We start from the raw sequence: 18,275 nt of genomic DNA, 5'->3' as shown, positions 1-18,275 counted from the left end.
TCACACTCTAATTTACGTACCATTTTCCTGAAATCAACTGACAATGGCTAGCGAACATTGCGTAAAACGTGATTAAAATACGTTTATATTTATGTCCGATAATAATATTAATATGTGAGAAAAAAAGTACATGTGCAAGTTGACTTTGGAATCATTGTTATAACTGATCGTATAATTAATAATATAGTATAGTCAATGAGTATTATTACATAATAAATTCATACTTCAAATACTTCAAATTCAGTGCATAAATATTTTAAATATTTCAACTTATAATAAATGGGACAATAAAAACGATGCAATTCCACATCCTAACCACACACACATGTGGAAAATACGTCGTGCACGATACGCTAACACATTGTTAGTCGCTAAGAAATTTTTTATAAAATTACGAACTATGTTCATCGTGCCCAATGTCTTTCACCCACCCAAGTAGCACCTGGGCACGTGAGTGAGATTCTGACAATGAACACGGAAGGGGTTAAACCTGAAAATCCTGAACTAAAAAAATTATTATTTATTAGATTAGTTTATGTAATTTGTATCTAATGGACTGTTGCATTATTTTATTTCAAATTGTAATGACTCTACTCTTTCAGAAATTGTTGAAATTGCAAGAGAATAAAGGCAAAGAATTGTATTTATTAAAAAAGATATGAAATTTAACAATTGACTAAAAAACAATCAAAATTAAACAATTAACTCTAAATTAAATATTAATAAAAACAATTTCAGGCTATTTCTTTATCAAAGCACATTCTCAAAAATGCGAAAGCAGTGTTCAAACTTGTTGCCTTGATTCAAAAATCTGCCTGTCGCGAAGTATCTTCTTGCACATAAAATTTCACATATTTTTCTACGGAATGAATTTCAATCTATTACATATTTCAAATTGTTTTGAATATATTGTACATTATATATATTTTTTATTAGATATATTATATATTTCAATTGTATTGTATTGAAATTTATAAAAATTAGTTAATTAAATCATTTAATACTGGTATAAAAAGGAAGATGAAGTTCGAAATTATTAATTATTATAACAAAACTATCACCAGTATAAATAAATAATAATTGCATCTTTCATAGCAATGAAGTCGGAGGGTATCCGTCTTCTCTACTACAAAATGCTCAAACGAAATCATTTTAATAACAATTATTTATAATTTATCTGCTCATATGGATATTTTGCTTTTGCAAACATTTATACTGAATATATTTTGATTTTACAAATAATTACTATAACTGTATATATTCAAACTAACTGTTAAAATCGCGATGTGCAAGAAGCCCTATCCTGATCTAATACATAAAAAACCTGAAAAAGATGTTACTACTCACGGATATAAAAAATATCCGTAGTCACTATGCTCATCAAAAATTCTACGTATACAACCAATCACTCGTGCCGATTCGGACCTTTCATCCTACGACATGGTTGAGTGACCGGAGGGAACATAAATGCATGCGACTCACAGGATAGATGTGAAGAACGTTATTACAGATGCACTGGAGCAGAGAAAGTTATCATGAAGGCCCGCATCAAGTAGATATTACTGAGAATCCCATCCAGTGGAAGTGAACGCCGTGAAAAATTTCTTAAAAAATATAAAGACACAGTGTTATTTGTGAAAATTCAAATTTTAATAATGATAAAAAATTGGGATTCTAATAATTTGAAACCTTTTTTATTTTATAGTTATAATTTTACATTAGGCTTCAATGGAAAGAGAACTATAGAAAATAGAATTAATTCAAGTACAGTGTGCTAAAGTACTTACATTCTTAACTTTTGAAGCATCGTAAGATTCTTAGAGGATAAGGGGAATTGAAGATTGTAGAGAATCTGTAACAAAACATAAAATATTAGAATTTATATTTAAAAGCAAAGCAGAATTTTAAGTTCTTAAGAGATAATGAAAGATTCTTACATTCTTGGCTCTGGAGCCACCGTTAGATTTTCCCCAAAATATATCAAAAAGTTGATATTGTGAAGCGTCTGTAACAAAACGTCAAACATTATACTTTGTTGTCAAATTTGAAAAATGAGCGAATTGAAGTATAATATATGAAATTACTTACGATCTTGATCTCCTGGAGAGGCCTTATCCTCTTGACCACTGACACTAATATATCGAAACCGAATGTTGAATAAAAAAAAAATATAAAAAAAGAAAAATAAAAGACTATCAACGCGCGCATTTAAATAACAATCGGCGGACTCACTGACTCTAACTTCGCGAATTATAATTTAAATGAATTAATAATCTAATTTAATTAGAGCCATTTTGCTCAAAAAAATATTAAAATATTGCGCAACAAACACTGATTCTACCGACCGCATTGCGCGCGGTTACAAAAATTTTCTGAAAATAGAGTACGTTCATTTAGAAAATATTGCTATTTTTTTAGAAAATGATTATAAACTTGAGTATGCATTAAAGATATTGAGTATGCATTAGTTGGAAATTACAAAATATTTCTCAATATTTGTAGAAATTGTATTCTGAATGTTCATTATTAAAGTGAAGTATGCACAGTAATATGTAACGTCGTTATAAATATTCGAAAATGTTTGCACAAATCAAAATTTCATGGCTAAATGTATTTAAAAAATCATACACGTGCAAAATCTTGCTCTGAATCATTTAGTTGCGTGTCAGCGTTCGGAAAAAATATATTATAGCACAGTACAATATAGTAAAGTACGAAAATTTTGAATTTAATAATACAAGAATATATATCCATTTGAAAGCATATACTATTACGACATATTACAATCTCTATACTCGAAAAATAAAATATTAATTGATTTAATCTTTTCCATTTTCATCCTTTTTCTATTTTATATAATTAAGAAATTATGTATTGTGAATTGTACTTCAAATATATAGAAATTATATAGCAAATGTTATCTAGAATGAATAAAATGTTACCAACTTTCCATGAAAGTTCATCAGATTGTCTATTAATGATTGTGACGTCTATGCGTTCTATGCTATCTTTGCAACCAAGGAATAACCTGCATAAAAAGAAACAAAAAGTTAGAACAAATATGTCAAATGGAGACAAATATGTAAAAATGAAACGATAATCAACTTCAAATTCTATCAAAAAAGCGTACGAGACAATGTACCGGTAATCATAAGAGTAAAATCAATGATCGAAGAAAAATCAACACGAAAAATTTCAGAATCTTACTCGATTTTATTATCTTAATGCTCAATGAATCATCAAACATACCCGTGTTAATTAAATGATACTATTAATGAGGTATAAATGGAAGTAAAAGAGCGTCGGAGAAGCGACGCCATCGAAGAGACGCTACCGATAGGTTAGAAAATATTACGAATCTAATGCGACGTAATACGTGTTATTGCCTCGAAATTCAGTAGCTGAATGACTTGTCTCGACTTGTGTCGACAGTAGTAATAAGAAGTCACGCGAATAAACAAGCAACATTAAGAGCCTTGTACAGACAGCGTTATGTTTATTTTGTTTTGAACGCGGATTTCGAGCTTCAAGGCCTTGTACGCCTTGTTTTATTTGATAAATGAAAACTATTATATTATGCAGTAAAATTATTATTTTAACTATTAAATACGTACATTTTTAATAAATTATTGTTGAATTTAATATAAGAATTGTTAAGAATTACGCAATATGCAATTAAAGAATCAACAAATAAGTAGAAAATGTTATAATAAATAATGTTATAATAAAATAATATGTATATATATATATATATATATATACACACACATATACATGTATTTTATTACATGTCTTTATACACACTTTTATTATAACATTTTCTACTTATTTGTTGATTCTTTAATTTCATATTGCGTAATTCTTAACAATTTTTACATTAAATTCAACAACAATTTATTAAGAATGCATATTTAATGGTTAAAATAATTTTACTGTATTTAATTTTATACCAAAACTTAATTTCAATTCTAATCTTTACAAATATATATACACATATATACATATATGTAACAATAAGTTACTCAATTACAAGGTTACAATATTTGAACTGGTTAGAATTGAAATTAAATTTTGATATAAAATTATAAATAACTTTTAGCATAGTATATTCTATGTAAACGTTTATATGCTATTATTTCTTTAATTGTTGAAGATTATATGTAATAATTATTTGGTTAAATCTTAACCAAACTTGAGTTCGAGTCAAAAATGCACTTTTCATCTTAAAAATACAAAACACAAACATAAATCTACCAACTATTGATAAATTTTTACCTGAGAACTTCTAGTAGATACTTCTTTCTGAATAATTTTTCTGGGTAACACTTTCTTCTTTACAGACGAGGAATGCTTTCTTCCGCCATGATTCCCGTTTAAAAATCGATGGTGAAAAATATCGATTATTTCGAGAATCGTAGGAAGTACGTTACGTATTTCGCCGCTGGGGCGCTGTAATCGTTCATTTCGCACGGAATGACGACTTAGAATAAAAAATAAAAAAATTAGTCAATTAAATACACAAAATTGATGAGACATTCTTAAAAAAGAACAAAAATATTCACACACCTAATGAAAAATTGTCGATATCTTAAACTGAGACTTGAAAAATTTTATTATATTATATAGCAAAATTATTATTTATTATTATTTATATAGAATTGAAATAAAATTTTGGTATAAAATTATACATAACCTTTAGCATAATATATTCTATTTAAACATTTCTATGCTATTATTTCATTAATTGTTGAGAATTATATGTAATAATTATTTGGTTAAATCTTACCTTGAGTTCGAATCAAAAATGCACCTTTCATCTTAAAAATGCAAAACACAAACATAAATCTAACAAATATTGATAAATTTTTACTTGAGAACTTCTGGATATTCTTCTTTCTGGATAATTTTTCTGAATAACACTTTCTCCTTTACAGACGAGGAATGCTTTCTTCCGCCATGATTCCCATTTAAAAATCGATCGTGAAAAATATCGATTATTTCGAGAATCGTAGGAAGTACGTTACGTATTTCTCCGTTGGGGCGCTGTAATCGTTCATTTCACACGAAATGACCACTTAGAATAAAAAACAAAAAAATTAGTCAATTAAATACACAAAATTGATGAGACATTCTTAAAAAAGAACAAAAATATTCACACACCTAATGAAAAATTATCGATATCTTAAACTGAGACTTGAAAAATTTTATTATATTATATAGCAAAATTATTATTTATTATTATTTATATAGAATTGAAATAAAATTTTGGTATAAAATTTTACATAACTTTTAGAATAATATATTCTAGAATATATTTTAGAATAATTATTTAAACGTTTCTATGCTATTATTTCATTAATTGTAATTAATTGAATTATATGTAATAATTATTATTTGGTAATAATTATTTGGTTAAATTTTACCTTGAGTTGCCAAAAATGTACGTTTTATTTTAAAAATTCAAAACACAAACATAAATCTAACAAATATTGATAAATTTTTACTTGAGAACTTCTGGATAATTCTTCTTTCTGGATAATTTTTCTGAATAACACTTTCTCCTTTACAGACGAGGAATGCTTTCTTCCGCCATGATTCCCGTTTAAAAATCGATCGTGAAAAATATCGATTGTGTTCAAAAATCATAAATGTATTGTATACTTCACCGTCGGGGCGCTGTAATCGCGCGTTTCACACGAAATAATTTGAAATAAAAAATAAAAAAACTCTGGTCTAAATCAAATACACAAAATACATAAAAAAGAACGAAAATATTCATACACTAGATAAAAAATTATCAATACTTTAAACTCATAATTTCATGAAAAAAATTGTAGAACAATTAAGAACTTTTTTTTAGAAAGTGAAATCTCCACTTTAAGAAATCCTGAATTTGTTTCATTTAAAGGTATTTATTTTTAAATCTTAATCATTTAATCTTGATAATACTTTCCTCATTATAAAAGAGTACAATGTACTATATTTACATTAACTTGCATGAAAAACATGTAAGTCTTTACGCTTCTTTCTAATAATAGGCACATAATACGCACAAAATAGAGAAATATTTAAGATTTAATCGTATTTATATACAAATTGAGGAACTAGAATAAATAACAGAGTTTCAAATGAAATATGTTAATGAATTCTTTTACTGAAACGATAGGAGGATATAATCTAAGAAAGATTCATTAGAAAAATACGAGGTAAATTTATTTTCTGATAAAAACTAAATTCATATAGGTCATTAATGCAAGAAAGTGACTATTGCAAAGTATATACCTAAACTTTATTACATCAACATATGAAAAACCGTAATAAATATTATAAATATAGAATATAGAATATAAAGTAAAATCGAATACAACTTGCTTTATTGTTACGTGGATTCATGTATCGACGTAGTAATCTCGAGTTCTTCACATTAAACTATCTTGAAGACTTAATAATAATAATAATAATAATAATAATAATAATAATAATAATAATAATAATAATAATAATAATAATAAAATTAATAATAATTATAATAATAGTAATAATATTTATATATTTTTTTTTTCTTATATACATATGACCTATGGATCATTAAGAATGGAAACCAAAATTGTACGCGCATGTCAGCCATAATCGTTGATTAATTGCGGATAGAATATGTTCGTATCGACAGGCACAGAGACAGAGAAAAAAACACGAATAAATTCGCGAGTCATCAAAGCTTACAATTTAATCGTCATCAGAAATATTTCTGTTAAACGATGAACGAAAGTATTATTTTGATTTGTTTTAGTTTCGATCGAAATAGATCGCAATTTATTGGCAAAAGCTTTCTTTCTTCTCTCTTCAGCTATTTTTTTTTATATTTACAACATATATATATATAAATATATATATATGTGTGTGTGTGTGTGTGTGTATATATATAATATGTATACGCTTAACTGATCTAATAGGATTATTGTAACAAGTTACCAAAAAATATCTACACAGTAAAAATATAGATGTGTATGTATATATATATATACACATATTAATATGTATGTATGTATGCATGTATGTATATACATATATAAACACATACATAGTATGTCGCTCGCGCGCGCACACATACATGCATATATCATGCTTTTGTTATATTTTTATCTTTTTTTATTTTTGCTTTCTCTTCTATTTTTCTTCCTTTCGATACGACAATTTAAATTTTTTTCTGTAACTATCCCAACTCCCTTCCATTCACGTAGGAAGAATATATTTGTAGTTGTATCATTTTTTTGTTTTTCTTCTTACATTTTTCCATTCGTCATGTGTGCGTGTAACATCATACAGCTCTTCACGCGAGTTTGCATACATATAAACGCATCTACGAACATGTGCATCATGGAGCACATTATAACGTGCATACGTAATACATTCGATGGCTCGTTTAGTTTTTTTTTTTTCTTTTTGGCTAATTCGGTTGCACTTATTAATATCTTTCTGGCAGATCGTGACTCTACTGCTCTAACTTGGACCGACATTACTTTTACCAAATAATTTTACAAATTCGTAGTATTTCCGATCTACGCAAGCTTCATCCACGTATTATCTATACATTGGTTCAAGCATGTCCGCCCAAAAAAGAACAACGACGAGATACATAGCAAACATATATAGATGTGACGGGCATAGTTCGCATATGCGATGATCAATGTATACCTATGCACACGTTCAAAAATATATATATATGTATGTCTAAATAATTTCTATCTTTTTTCTTTTTTTATTCTTTTTTTGTTTGCTGTTGTTTTTCATCTTTAATAACATCGTCGAAATTGTTGCGTCACTTAAAAATATTACTACGAACCACATTTAATTTTATTAAAATATATATGTATATTCGAGAGACGCATCTATACGAGCGTTCTAATCCCCTACAGTCCATTGTGTATCATCATCAGTTCTTTAGCTATAATTTTAAGAAGCACCAAATTCGTTAATTAAAACGACTTAGAGAACCGGAAGATTTGTTAAGTTTAATTTAAATTAGGAATGTGGACTATAGAGGGTTAAGAAGAAATATCAATGACCGCAATGGGCACGCGTTATGCGAATCGCTTCACGAATATGCCTCGTTCCACGATCGAGAACTCGCGTAACGACAACTCATGTCTTTTTTTTTTTCGTTTATCATCACAGACAGAAAAAGACTTAATTACACGCAATAAGGGCCAATAAATTCTATTCAATTCATCCCACTATGACTATTCTTTTTTTATTCTGTCGCAAGTGTCTCTTTTCTTTCTTTTATTCTTCTTCTCATCGATCGACCATCAGATTCGTTCGACCGCGCGCGCGTTAAAACAGAAAAAGAATTTTAGAAGAAACAAGATCGTCGGCCATACGTGTGATTGTTCGTATCCACGTTGAAATATGAACGTGCGTTACTCGAACGTAGACAATTCAGACAACAGATAACGAGAACTTTGCACGGACATTAACAATAAATCGTGTGTGCAGAAGACAACAAATCGCCGGCAATATTACTTAAAACTATTTATAGATTTCGCAGGTTGAACGCTTTCAATCGCAACGAAGAATAATTTCAGATCACTCATCTCCCATTCAAGTATTTTTTCACCCCTTATACAAGTAATTAAGATTCACTAAAACATACTTCCTTTGCATGGCTTAGTAAAAATTCTAAGCGTTTTTGTGCTATCTATACCGAAGAAAAACAACGATAAAACTGAAGAATGCTCCGACAAATAGAGCAGGGCAAGAATCGTGAGGAATTATTATTGAGAGTTTATGAAACAGTAGAAGATGGGAAACAGAATGAAATCGTACAAAGAATGATCATCTTTGTTAGATTTCATTTTGTTGCATTCCTTGTTATTGAGGCTTCATCAGCGACAACACGAATTTTCTTTTCACGATTCAACATCTTCATATCTTCACGTATGCGTGACAACATCTGGTGTGTGTAGACTGTAAAGACGACCTTATTCCGAGAAATTATGAATTTCATTGATATGTACACGCAATAACGCTCGACTTTAATCGCATTGATCATAGACAAGAAATTTCATCGATCTCGAACGGGAACACATTGCGATGCCAACGCGTCGATTAAGACGTGAAAAATCATAGCTTAGAAAATAGCGCAAGAACGTTCGAAAACTAAATCCCTATTCCAGTTATGCCTTCTATTGTCACCACGAAAAAAATTATGTTCTCAACCGCTACTCGAAAAGTATTGTTTTCCGACTAATCTCCTTATATTTGGTCCCACGAAATTGCACAATCATTAGTTAAATTTTAAAACTATACCAATCATTCACTAACTATTTCTGCAATAAGAAAAATACTCTTTTAAAAAGAAGTTTCAATTTCGAGGGAAAGTTCTACGACACGAAACTTGAATATAGAAAACGAACTATAATTGACCGATTAACAAGTTCGAAAATTGCGATTCATTCAATTAACTTTCATCGGAATAAGGCATGCCGCCATATAATGTAAATATAAAGAACATCGTCTTGATTGTTAGGAAATCGAAAGATTAGAATGCGTTCCGAACGGATTATTCAGAGGAAGGTCTCGCGGCAAACGAAATTTCCGTTTTTTTTTTAAATTTTTTTCTTTGTTTTTTTATTCAAGTAATGTTTGCTTTCTTTTTTTTTTAATTTTTCCAATGTGTCGTTGTTTATAAAAAAAATTCACCTCTTGCTTGTTAATGTTACGTTCAACAAGACAGTTTCACATTTATCACGCTTGACCAAATTATAGCGGTAGCGTAAGGTCTTTCTTCCTTCCTCTTTCTTTTCTTTTACATCTAAGTATTTCACATCGGAGTATCTGAAAATAGAGATATCTAGCATTTTATTTTATACACTAATTTGTTGGTAACTCTCGAATATCTCCCTCTCTACATGAATCATCATGAGACTAAATATTTTCATCTATCGTTTATCTAGCCTCTTACAATGTATATATAAGTCGTATCAAAGTCAAAAACAAAATAGATCTCGCGATTGGACGATAACGAACATGACAGTACAAGCATTTGTTTTCACTATCGTTCATATTTTACAGTTTTTTTTCTTTGTTGTTGTCGACTTTATCTTTGAAGAAATGAACACCGCAAGTTTTCGTCAAATCACAAAAGGTCGAATGTAACTCGTGGACAAAGACGAAACTTACACATATCTTTCGCACCACTTTCTAATATATCTTCACATTTTTGTATGTCTAGATACGTATACATATATGTTTATATACATACACAAATTATAACAAAGTAACTCCGTTGTTTGACAGCCTCTATCATGAAATCAAAGACAGACATTAACTGTCCCGATTAGGATGCTTGGCAAGGAATCGTCGAGGCCAGGGTAAAGGCCAGTCGTATTGTCGTGGCACCGTGCCGCCCACATTTTTCTCGAAATATTTAAAGATAGGGAACCACCAGAGTCGGGCCAAAAAGTTGTTTGGTTCGTATTGCTGCAAATACATTTGAATATGTTCTTCAATTTTCAAAATACATTATCTTTGTTCCTTTCTTTTCTTTATCTTTATCTTTTACAATATAAAGTCAAATAATGAACGTAGAGATATCTAACAAAAAAATACAACTTACCTTAAGATGCGAATTATTAGCTAAGGTATGATAAATGTACCACAAGCGTGTAGTTACGTAGTATGCTATGAGAACATCCACGGTATAATGTCCGTGAGCTACCAAGACCATAATTACCCCAGTAAGAACAGCAATTCCCGCAAGCCAATGAATAGGTTGAAATCTTTTTGGAGAATCTGAAATATTCCCTTTTGTTAAATATTTAATATTTGACCATATATTAACATTGACCAAATAAATACTGAGCACATTTTAACAAAACATACACGTCTCTACATCATGAAAAAAATACTTACACTCCTTTATAATCAAATAACTAAGTACAAGCACGACTGTATGGCCGCTGTAAATGTAATCCCCACAATAAGTGTGCTTGCCGTTTATAGACAAGCCGAAGCCTGAAATGAGCTGCAAAACCCTTTTCGTAACGAGGAGGGGACTAGTGTTGTTTGCTTTAGGGCTGCAGAAATACGTTTTGCTGGCAACAGGCAGTACCGTCACGTACATTGTGATACTCCTCATCATATACAGCAGTCCCATTAAAAGAAATATTCTCCTAACAACAATAAACCTAGAAGAATCAACGTAAAATTTTGTAAAATAAAAACACCGTATTCCTATAAATAATATCTAAAAGTTCGAAAATTTTTAACTTTTTGTTCAACTTAATATTAAGAAAATACACCTTTAAAATTTGAAATAGAACTAAAAGGGGTCTTGAAACTATTACAGTATATTAATACTAAAGTTACTTGTGTTCTACTTCTGAGCCAAGCCTGTCAAGCAAAAGTACCAATTTACACGTAACGATTTTACCGACGTTCGTGTACAGTACACACCTATGCTTATGAAAAATAATAAAAACCATTGCTGAGTTGGACATTATCATAATTAAGACTTCCGACACGTTAAGGGCCCAATCCTGGGCGGCAACATTGTCCAACACTACATCCGGGAGCGGTCCGTATGTATTTCGATCAGGAACCCGTTCGTGCACCATTGCAAGGGACGCAGTGGTCAATATGAAGTTCACGACCATGAACAGAAATGCTGTAACATGAATTACATTTTCATTAGAACAAAAGTTTCTAAATAACGAATCGAATTCATTTAAGAAAATATAAAAATAATATCACTGATCATAAAAACAGTTTTATGATCTACAATAGTGCATTAACTGCATATTTCTTCTTCTTTCTATCAGCAATCGATCGTGCCAATTCAATCACTGACGCAATAAAATTCCAGGTAGTCATATAATATATCGTTTAGTTCCAAACAATGGTAGTCAACATATGTATATATGTACATACATTAATGTTGAAAATAAACTAGTGATTCAAGCATGCGGGTTACCGCACTTACTCAAATATCGCGCGTACACTATAAAACGCAGAAATAACAGTCATCGTGCTGCACTTTATCTTTTTCTCTGTCGGTGAACGTATAGCTACTCCACTTTGCGCGGCTATGCTTCCTTTGTCCCGAAATTTCTAACCGACAACTCTCTCTCTGCCTGCCGCTTTCCTAAAGAATACTCTTTTCTGCTTTAATACAGCAGACAACAATAATTTTGCTTCAAAAGTAAAGGAATACCTAGCAGTGTACACCATATACTGGGTGTATCAAAAATTTGCAAAATTTATACATTTCCTTTTTCTTAAAAATAATTTCAAAATTAATTTTGAGGAGAGAAAATGATCTCTGTCATCATGGAAAGTCTCCGAATAATGTTAAACATTTTATATTTTATATATCATTAAAATTACTCTTTATACTTTTCTTTTTAGAATAATAAAATAATCTTTATTACTCTTTAAGGATTATTTAGCTTATCATTTTATTTTATCACAAGAGAGTGTAATACTCTTTTATAAAACCAGATGAAAAATTTCTATACGTTGAAATTAAATTTAATATTATTAAAAGTATCTCATACCAAATTGTTGAATTCATCATTTTAATTTATCACGAAGAAAACAAACAAATTTTTTCTTAACAAATCTTCTATCATAAGAAATCACTAATTACTTCAAAGACCACATGTCGTGGTACACGGTGTATATTAATCAAAAATTGCGACGCGAAACCTGGTACCACGGTAATACACACCCGCAGAAAATGGCACAATGCCAAAATTCAGCTGCTGCTCTGGCTTTCTACCAACAAGGAAAAAGCTTCTCAAAAGTCCATCCTCAAACCGTTTCTATATCCGCAAACATTCGTGAAACAGCCTACCGTTTAGTCTCTCAGCAATGTCAGAAAACGACAATGAAGAGAAATGGATCTGCGTCATTCATTAATATATATAATAGGTGATACATCAATGACGTCCATTCTAATGACCATTATTCAAATTAAACACACTTTTTCCAAGTATATATAGCATGTATCTTTTTTGAAATAAGCAAAGCTTGTTTAATTCTACATAAAAACTTGAAATATTTTAAACGAAATAGTTTAATATATTTGTCTCTTATCTTGTAAAAAATAAAGGTAGATTAAATAAATTAATGTTAATAACGGATGAGACAAAACACATGTTCTTGTCACCAATGACACAAGAAACGGTTGGAGAATCTTGTCACGGTTGTCTAGTACAAAAACAGAACAAATCTAACGGACACAGACGGTAGTCAGTGCCGATGACTCCGTTTCGGATTCATCACTCCAGAACGCATGATCGAGCATGACTATGAAATCAACCTGAGTAGATCTGTATCGACCACGTAGCGACCTCAATCTCGATCTCGATGAACACCCGTGGCTTGAATGAAGCATAGTACACGTGAGAAAAGCTTAATCCTAAACAAAATTCATTGCCGTCGAAGTTTACAGGAAATGTTTTTCTTTGTCCTCCTTTTTACGTAACTCATCACGCCACTGTATCTTATTTGAAAATTCTTATCAGTCCTGCAATAGATATCTAATCAAAAGAGGCAGATATCGCAAGATCGAACGTTGATCCGCAGTACAACGACGGCTTTTTCCTCGCACAATTCCGTAGAAAAAAAAACTCTTGCAGTTTCATACCGGCCATGAAAATCATGAGCTTTCCAAATTCCATCTTCCAAGTTAACAAGTCTTCTCGACGTAGTTCTTTTCTTGTTGGTCGTTACGAAGAATCTCGACACATCTGGGACCATTGTGAACAATATTCCCGAAGAAGAGCGACCTTCTCTCTCGAAAGGATATTATATTTCAAGACACATGTTCGATACGCATAACAGACTGTGTAAATAGAAAATAGAGGAAAGGTCCTGGAGCTTTATCCTTACCAAGAAAGGTTTTCCACTTCTCTTTAGGAAAACGAGGCTCTTCTCGAAGAGGCGCAGGTATGTCGAGCTTAACGACACCGTTCCCAGAGCCATTTGGGATACCAGGATGCCGACGAAGACTGTCTATCTTCTCATCCTCGTCGTCTACATAATAGTCGGAGCCGGATGCCACCCCAGCCCATTTATCCTTGCCCTTGGTTGGTGCACCAGGTAATAACGGCTGCCGTTGGTAAACGTCGCTCGACTGTGCCATCCCGTTGCTACTTCCATCAACCGCCGCTTCGACGTCTCTCTCGTGGCCCTCTCCGGCGCCCAATGGTCGATCGAAGCTTCCGTAATCACTATGCAGACTCGTGACCTTGGGGTCCAATACCATCCTGCGAACAGAAGACGTAACATCATTGCAATTACTCGCTGTTCCACGTGTCAACTTAAAGTTTTCCCGCGAAGAACCGAGGGATTCCACGAGAATCCGATCATTTTTTTTTTTAATTGTTCACCAACGAAGGAAGCTAGCACAGCTTGATAGAAATAACAAGGCCTTTTTCTTTTCTGATTTGATATCATATTTCAAATCAGTTTCTAAAATTAGAATATATCTAATTACAGCAAACGATAGTGTGGAATTTTCTCATCGACAAATGTTACGTTACATAAGATGATTAACGATTGGGTGAGTAAATTGATGAGTAAATCAAATTGATACCATCAAATACGTATTCTTAAGATAGTTGTTCCAGAACGTTCACGGTGAGACGAGAATGAGATCTTTCTTTTTTCAATTTAATGCTCTTAATCGTAAAACTATTTCGAGATCGCAATACTATACCAATTCCCTCAGAAAATCTTGTCACGTTTGTTCAACAAAATCGAGCAGCTTCGAACGAGAAACTTATCTGGAAAAGAGCGATTGTACTTATCGGTTATGTTATTGTTTTTTTTTATCTTCCAAAGAATCTTTCAAGGAATCGAAACTCCGCTTGAGATTTTCTAATGCAGAAGTGCAGTTTGCGAAAACAATAGCTAAACAATTTAACGGCGATACAAAAAACGATCAATCTAAATGCAGATGAACCACAATTATTTATAAGACAACTTGAACACTGAAACGATCGTCAAAACTATCGGAACTACAATATAGGCAAACCTTTTCTTTTCTCCGACTATACATCCTCCCTCGCAGTCTCCTAAAGCTTTGAAAATCTTTTCACCGACGAAGGAAATTCGTGGATCGCTCTTTGAAAGCAAAAATCGGGGCAAGCTGTTGTGCCGGCATCGCTCGATAAAATGTTCGAGCAGCCTGCGTTTAACCGGATCGTTGACGCTGAACGATGTAGCCGGTACTACAACGTTCTACTTTTAGTTATCATCGGGTTGCTCGAGCAAAAGGTTATCGTGTTAAGGATACGTGTGTTGACGTAGCTCGCTTTAAAAGCGACCGAACCAGTGTCAGAGCTTGAAAACCAGGGATGGGCGAGGCCGACCAGATATCCGGACAGGAAGTTTGCAGAAAGTGCAGAGACATTCCGTCGATAGTACATCGCGATGGTAATGATGGACGGAAACGTTAACGGTTACTGTATCGTAGCAGTGACTCACGAAAGTAATTGAACAGCTCCCCATAGTAACTTCCCTTGTACACGAGATTACACGTGATTATATCAATTCACGTTCGCACAATGCACAATATGATATGGCTATCGTATTACATTGGAAAACTTTAAAACAATTTAATGTCATACAGTTAGATTAGATTATCACGATGATACTTATGAAATGTGAGGATAAGAAAAGTTACAAGATATCTCTTGGAAACATATACCTCAAAATTATTTAACATTGTAATAGCAAGCCTTAATATTTCTCTCATTTGTAACACTATACACTTATTTCTTGACAATATATTAGCATTAAATATCTTGGAACTTTACATACATTTCCAAATTTGTTTCAAATTCCATTACTATCTCGTTCCAGTATTAATGAAATTTCAAAAACGTTCTGTATGTAATACACATAATATGCTGCTCAAATATTTCGTGAGTCACTGTATATAAAAAAAATAAGGTATTACAAAGCGAAAGAACGAATGAACGAAATAGGAAGGACGTTCAAGTTTCTCTGGCAATTTAACTTCTCTCGTCTATCGACTTTAGGCGTCACGTTGATTTATAACTTCCAACTTTAATCATTCGACAAGGTAAATTCATCCGGAAATTGTTTGAAGAGTGCACAATTATCTGATAATTTGAGTTTAATTAACTCTACGCCAGGAGATCTCGTTCGTCTGCAATTAATGCCAGTCGCCAGTTAATTACTGATTTATCTCTCAAAAACGCACGAATGCGTTTGAAAAAGCGATTCCGATTATTTTTATCATTCTATTCCTTTCTTTCTTCTTTCTTTTTTGCGTTCGAAGGAACTTTCAATGTTTACGACGAGGCGTAAAACGACACGAACGAAGAAAAGCTGAGCCGTGGGTGGTACCAACCGATAAGGAGATTTCTTGTAGGCGGATATGGCGGCTCTGCGCACTGAACAAAACGATAAATCTTGCGCAGATAATTCGACGGCTGGTCGAACGACGTGGAACTCAGTAGTTCATGACGCTTTGATAAAACAAGAAATTGTCAATGTCAAAATACGATACGTAAACAGAATTATCATGGAAGTTTGTAAATTTTCGGCGTATGTGTACGACGTAGGAAATTCTAGCTAAGCAGCTAATGGTCAAGGTTTATGTAACTTCCTGCTGACTTGTGAGAATCACTAAAGTCTCGTAAATGTTCAAATGCCACTTCCAATCTTATTAATTCATTGAATTACTCTATCAGATTATTCGTTTGCAACATCGATAAAATCTTCCTTTATTACTTATTGTTAAAATTAATGAAAGGGGCAACTTATGTCAATGTCCTCTAGAGAGAAGAAAGGAAAATTCCAGAAACAATGCTCCGACTTTTATGGGCCAGTCGTTGAGGAACTTAGGACTTAACCTCCGTGACCCGATATAAGCGTCCAAATGAGATCTTCACGACGTCGCCGTCGTTCCAGACTGATCCATCATTTTCACTCAACTAAAGTCAGCCTTCTATCAACGAGTTGCATTACCACGTCGCAAGGAAACCTTTCGTAACATTCGCCACGATTCGCCTAATGCTGCCTGCTTCTAATTCACCTAAATGCTTTCCATCGGAAGAGATAGGAATCTGGAAAATTATTGAATCTGAAATTATCGAATCTGATCCACTCCATTTATCACTTCTTGAATGGCTATTCTCGAATCTACATAAATATTGAAATCCCTCCACTTTATCTTTGAAATTTTTGATTTTCTTTCCAAGTACTTTCGAACAGCTATGAATATTGGGAAGTTGAAGTCATTAATTTGAAATATAGATTGTTTAACAAATACTGCTGTCCTCCATAATTTAAATAAACAACGTGATACAATTATCATGCTCACAAACTTTGAAACAAATTCAGAAATACGTATATAGAAGTTACAAGAAAGTTATAAAGGCTTCGATATTCATACTAACTTTTTATTAATGTTTGGAATAAACACTTTGCAACTTTTATCTACTTTTACAGATTGATTACAAATTTTATTACAATCATGATAGACGTTTCACACTATACAAAGATTTTCTACAATGTGTGTTCAAATACTTTCGCGAAAGTTTTTTAGTCTGTTAATTACTGTAGTTTCTACGTGACTCACTTCCGAAAAACCTCAATTCTAAAAGACACCCAGCCAGATTTACGTTTATCGAACTAAATAACGAACAAGTCTACCTCGACATCGAATCTTGCGGGATTAATCGTCACATCCTTATCCTTGCTCGTTGCTATTGCATTCTCTTTTGCCTCGGAGTGGCGAAGGCCACTCGGAAACAACCGGTTACTAAGCGTGAAAATATTCTTGGTCGAGCAACACGCGAAAAAGCATGCGTCAATGTATTTTCACGTCGCGACCGTGGGCGTCGGTGTTCCGATTCAAAGCGATCCCGATCGTTTTTCTTCTCCTTCTTTTTTTATCTTCTCGCTCGAATTGCTCCCAGCGATCGAAAAGTTAAAAACACCGACAAGGATGCTCGACTGAGATCTCCTCGATTTCTTCCTGCTTGAATGCCTGTATCGACGCTCGCCAGAAGAAACTGGGTCATTTTTTTACCTGCGTCGTCAACCGTTCGCATAAATTACTGCGACTCGCGAACAGTAGAAAATACGTCACGTTAACGTCGAAAAACCGATTATTGTGGCAATAGGCGAAGTGAGCCATAATTCATAATACAAATACAATGCAACTCCGAAATTCTAGTCGGTGCTCGATTTTAACTTATTGGCAAACAACGGCTTAAGGCGCTGCAGCTATT

At 32.5% G+C, this 18,275-nt stretch overlaps 1 protein-coding gene and 1 long non-coding RNA gene across 12 annotated transcripts in view; one reads left to right on the top strand and one right to left on the bottom strand.

The window, feature by feature from the left end:
• Nucleotides 1-2,296: 2,296 nt before the first annotated feature.
• LOC122527577 overlaps nucleotides 2,297-18,275 on the top strand; it is a 25,493-nt gene continuing 9,514 nt past the window's right edge. Inside the window, exon 1 of the long non-coding RNA XR_006306364.1 lies at nucleotides 2,297-2,383. This is a non-coding gene — a long non-coding RNA (uncharacterized LOC122527577). The remainder of the gene's footprint in view (nucleotides 2,384-18,275) is intronic.
• LOC122527575 (phosphatidylcholine:ceramide cholinephosphotransferase 2-like) overlaps nucleotides 9,782-18,275 on the bottom strand; it is a 22,665-nt gene continuing 14,171 nt past the window's right edge. For 9 of the 11 annotated variants that reach the window (XM_043651879.1, XM_043651885.1, XM_043651884.1 and 6 more), the window contains exons 2-6: nucleotides 13,897-14,273; nucleotides 11,458-11,668; nucleotides 10,915-11,189; nucleotides 10,619-10,794; nucleotides 9,782-10,482 (exon numbers count right to left, since the gene is read on the bottom strand). In XM_043651879.1, the coding sequence (XP_043507814.1) occupies nucleotides 10,327-10,482; nucleotides 10,619-10,794; nucleotides 10,915-11,189; nucleotides 11,458-11,668; nucleotides 13,897-14,273 (1,195 nt within the window). In that variant the 3' untranslated portion in view covers nucleotides 9,782-10,326. Of the gene's footprint in view, nucleotides 10,483-10,618; nucleotides 10,795-10,914; nucleotides 11,190-11,457; nucleotides 11,669-13,896; nucleotides 14,274-15,043; nucleotides 15,126-17,694; nucleotides 17,718-18,275 lie in introns of those variants that run through there. The other 2 variants (XM_043651882.1, XM_043651888.1) reach the window with 2 other exon arrangements.

This window comes from Frieseomelitta varia, unplaced genomic scaffold, assembly GCF_011392965.1.
Source record: "Frieseomelitta varia isolate USP_RPSP 00005682 unplaced genomic scaffold, Fvar_1.2 scaffold_227, whole genome shotgun sequence".
NCBI classification, from domain to species: Eukaryota; Metazoa; Arthropoda; class Insecta; order Hymenoptera; family Apidae; genus Frieseomelitta; species Frieseomelitta varia.
This window is presented reverse-complemented; position numbering and strand designations above follow the sequence as displayed.